The sequence below is a fragment of the Aplysia californica genome, unplaced genomic scaffold, assembly GCF_000002075.1.
Source record: "Aplysia californica isolate F4 #8 unplaced genomic scaffold, AplCal3.0 scaffold00815, whole genome shotgun sequence".
Classification (NCBI taxonomy): Eukaryota; Metazoa; Mollusca; class Gastropoda; order Aplysiida; family Aplysiidae; genus Aplysia; species Aplysia californica.
The window spans coordinates 369,777-374,284 of NW_004798085.1; the positions used below are offsets into that span (position 1 = coordinate 369,777).

General features: G+C 41.3%; 1 protein-coding gene across 1 annotated transcript; it reads right to left on the reverse strand.

Moving 5' to 3' along the window:
* Positions 1 to 284: 284 nt before the first annotated feature.
* Positions 285 to 1,343, reverse strand: LOC101852211 (cannabinoid receptor type 1B-like). Its single transcript, XM_005109781.1, has one exon. The coding sequence runs from the start codon at positions 1,341 to 1,343 to the stop codon at positions 285 to 287; it is 1,059 nt and encodes a 352-aa protein (XP_005109838.1).
* Positions 1,344 to 4,508: the final 3,165 nt, after the last annotated feature.

Sequence of the window (4,508 nt, forward strand, 5' to 3'; positions counted from 1 at the left end):
GAAGAAGAAGAAGAAGAAGAAGAACAACAACAACAACAACAACAACAAAAACAACAACCAACATTAATTCAGTTTAGTAGGAGTTTTACGGCATTTGCAACACGATTCGGTCATAATAAATACTGCAACCAACGTTAATTTGTCAAAGTTTCGCCGTTGGTGTCCAGATCTGGACTGTACGATAGGGAACAGATAATTTGTGGTCTTAAATTAACGATTATCCAGCATTCACAGCCGTACAGAAGAGCTGAGCACACCAATCTTTTTTTAGAACTGTAAAAAGTTTATACCGCTGTCTTTTGTTCCTGCTGTGTCTCTCGAGGACTGACGAGTCTGAAGCAAGAGCCGAACAAACGTCTGAACTGTCGCCTGTACTGAGAACTGAACTTGTAGTAGACGACGATGTTGATGGAGGAGTTGAAAGCCTCTAGCAGGAAGGTACAAGCGCTCACGAGAACAAGCAGCGCGTGATATCGTTGGAACAAATTGTACCCTGGGACGGTGGTCACACAGACGAAGTTGATCGTGTTTGGAAAGTAGCAGACGACAAAGATGGCAGAGATGACGGTGACCGTTGTGGAAACTCTCGCGTCGCGTTTGGAGGCGATGTCTGAGGCTTCCGTGCTGCTGGACGACTGCCGCCATTTTGCTTGCTGTCTGAGTTTGAGGACGAGAATGGTCGTGCAGACGACCACGCCGAAAAAAACGACGAACTGGCTGGCGATGGTGGTGAGCATGTGAACAACAACTTGCACGTCGTCACTGCTGTCGATTTTGATGAGACCCAGCAGAGATCGGTTCCTCGCCGGGATAAATTTCCACACGAATCGGTTCGTGGCCAGAATTGGAACCTGGCTACCGACACCCCAGATAAAGATGACGACTATAATTGCTTTAACTCTTGCAATAGTCACCAGATTTTTTACCTTCATTGGCAGTAAGATACACAAACAACGCTCTGCGGATATCAGCAAAGTCAGGTAGGCTGTGATTCTGGAAAAGGTCACGTGAACCCAACTACCAGTAGGAAGGCTGATCTCTTGGGGTATGAAGGGTAGATCTGGGATGAAGTACAGAAGCGGGGAGTGAGAGATACACAGCCACAGCGTGCACACCGCCACCACCAGGTCCGATATCGCCATAGCCAGCAGGCTGATGTTGACCGTCTGCCTGTGGTCCAGTCTGCAGATGACCACGATGTTGATGACGTTGGCCACACTTCCGGCGAGGGTGAGCGGGTTCCCGACGTAGACCACCACGATGTGTTGTAGCATCTGCAGCAGCGAGACTGGTAGAACAGGTCTGGTGACGTCAGATGGGTCATCGTGACTTGTCACATTCATTTTTTCTACTCTCTCGTCGATGACAAATTCTCCAATCAGGATAAATTAATTCCCCTATCGTTGATGATAAATCCACCGGAGACGATTAATTAATTCCCCAATCGTTGATGATAAATCCTCCGGAGACGATTAATTAATTCCCCTATCGTTGATGACAATTATTTTTTTCCACCGGTGATAGAGAAAAGACGTGACGTGCTCGCAGCTACCACAAGGCGGGCTGTGTTCCCCGGCGGTGACAAATTTTTCACCGGGGATGAAATAAATTGCGTCTCTTGTACGTTTATGGATGGAGGCTAAACTCGTACTACATTTTTTAAATGCATTTTGCTGGTTTATCTGTGCCGTGATTAGAAAGGATTTATGCTACCTCGATTTGAAGGGCTTATACTTTTGCCGTGGTAAGAAATATCTATGTCTAGCTTGATTAAAAGGGCTTGTTTGTGCTTTGATGAGAATTACTTATTTTCTCTTCCTTGGTTGGAAAGTCTTACTTATCTATTTCTGCCTTGCTTAGAAACATTGCTCCTAAATCTCTTACTGTATTTTACAATCCTTCAAACTTCTTCTCTAATTCTTCCCCTTCTCTTGCCCAAAACTGAAGCGATGCAGAGTATTAATCTGGAGCAGTGGGTACAACTTATAGTTCACTGAATTCTACCTGCGATATTACCAACATTGGAATTAAAAGTAATTTCTAATTCGTCAATAATTCACATGTTTACAGTTAAAATAGAAGACAAACAGTAAAAGCAGCTAAATACCATCCCATCAGGTTCACTGAGTATTTTAAAAAATAGAAAAATGAATCAAAATTCAAACCTCCTTTATACGTTTCCGGGCTAGCAAGAGACAACATTTTTTTTTTTTAAATCTAAAATGTAATTTTTTAAAATAATATAGTTGTGGATGGAAAATAATTTCTAACAATTGTGATTTAAACGCCCGTGACATTAACCATAACGTGTCCCTTCCATGTGTTTTTACTTACAGCAGTAGTAAAAAAACAACAACAACTAAAGTTACTTTATAAACTTTAGTTTATCGTAGCTTAATATTATACCCCCCCCCCCCAAAAAAAAAAAAAACGTGTAATTGTATAAATAATTTCCCCTTTTAGAGCAATTCACTTTGTTTCTCGATCTTTGATGTCGACAATTTGAAGTTGGCTCACATGATCATTTCTTCTGGGGTTTTGTTTTAAATTACCGCGAGATATATCGTAATTATTTTTACTCTTTTTTTTCCTTCACGTTTCTTCTCGCGAGATCAAGGGGTAGTTGAGTGTTGGTTATTCCGTTGTGCACAACTGGTTTACATTGATCGTAGTCAGAGTGGTATAGGCTTACTCTATGTTTGAGGCTACATGTTCTATGCGGAAATAACATGACTTGTTCGTTTGAGAAAAGAGTGGCACATCGACACAATAATGGTCGTCATTTAGTGCTGGGGAAAAACTAAGACAGATCGACAGAAACTGCACTGGGAGAGTGAAGAAGTAGAACATACCAGTGGCTCCCTCCAAACATCCGCTATCATGATTAAGAAAAAAGAACAACCCACTTACTGTCAAGCTTTTCAGTTAACAGAAAGAAGGGTTAATTAAAAGGCAGAAAAGAAGGATTATGATAGTTAAACTCTTGCTATTGTATCAATTACTGTAACCACGCCTTGCTATTATTGCATAAAGGCAAGGGGTCTACCATCTTTTAACAATTTAGGTGTTTTACGTTCCCGTCAACATAATTTACATCATTTAAGAGGCGGGCTTCGAACCTGCCTTTCAGGGCCAATCCGAATACAGCGTCCCAGTAGAAAGGCAGCAATACTCGACGGCTGCTACCTTTGATAAGAGCTTGCAATTATATGTTTTGACATTAATCCATAAAGTCGAAACGTACTTTTGTCATTCAGTGCTGATGCTTTCTCTTTCTTTTTCAATTGTTATTCCTTCCTGTTTCTGCTCGCTTCATCATAGGGTAACTGCCCATGGTTTCGTTTGTGCACATATTAAACGTAAGATGCGCAATATTTTCCTTCTCATATCTGTAGACTCTTAACAGTTGTTCCCGCATCCGAGCCGGACATTGGGGATTGTCTTTTTAGTGAGCAAACTTCCTGGGCCTTCAGCATATTGTGGTAGGGTGGTACAGAGGTGGATACCTTGCGTTATGTATAAGGTATGGGTTCAACGACCCTGTTGGCACTCTTTAGATGATCTAATTGACGGGAACTCCGGACTTTACGTCAGTGTTCAAAAGGACAAAGCCAGATGGTTTGAGAGTCATCATTATCCGGTGCCTTGGTGACTGGTGTGGGCAATCATGAACCTCCACTTCACTCTGTCTTGCGTTGCAGTGATGGTGACTGTCGTTCTTACAGTTCCCAGCCATGTTGTCATCTTGAAATGTATCTTTTCCCTCTGTCTGACTCTGCCTCTCTTTCCATCGAACTTGCCCGTTGTTACAATATTTTCCCATGCTTCTTTCCGCATAGGATTGAGCGCTAAGCTGTCCTAAATTGTGAGGCATCGTGGTGGAATCAGGCTCTCGTCAATTTTTGGGCATGTTGAGGTATTGGTATCATCTTAAAGCTTGTTCAATTGTCTTTACTTGGATGAAAAAATACCCATTTATCTTGAATACAAGTTGAGATATTTGTGAATGAAGGAGATGGGGGGAATCTATTTAGAGAGGCAAAATTAGTGGAAAAATGGCCACAAAGCTTAGTTATTTCTTTAGCTTAAAAGTCGTTTGTAACTTAAAATTTACATTTTTTGTGCGTTTAATCAACGTTTTTCAGAAAAATCCACACATAAATGAGTTCTTTATTGGCCATGAAAGGTGTTGAGCCAAAAACAAAAATTTGATAAAAATTAAAAAACCTGCGGAAAAATGCAAGTTTCTTCACTTTGATTATTTTGACGAGAGCCTGATTCCACCACGCTGCCTCACAATTTGAGAAAGCAGAAAGCCTAGGTTGAGAGTCTTGAAAACTCCACAAAATTTTTTTAAACGTTCAGTCTGGAATTCGAACCTAGACCATTTCTCCATATTGCAGCAAGATACAAACTGTTCCAACAGAGCGGCCGTTGTTTTGTCTTACCATGTCTCCAAATGTTTCTGCCACAGAACGAAGCGTTAATTCTTTTTCATACAATTTATC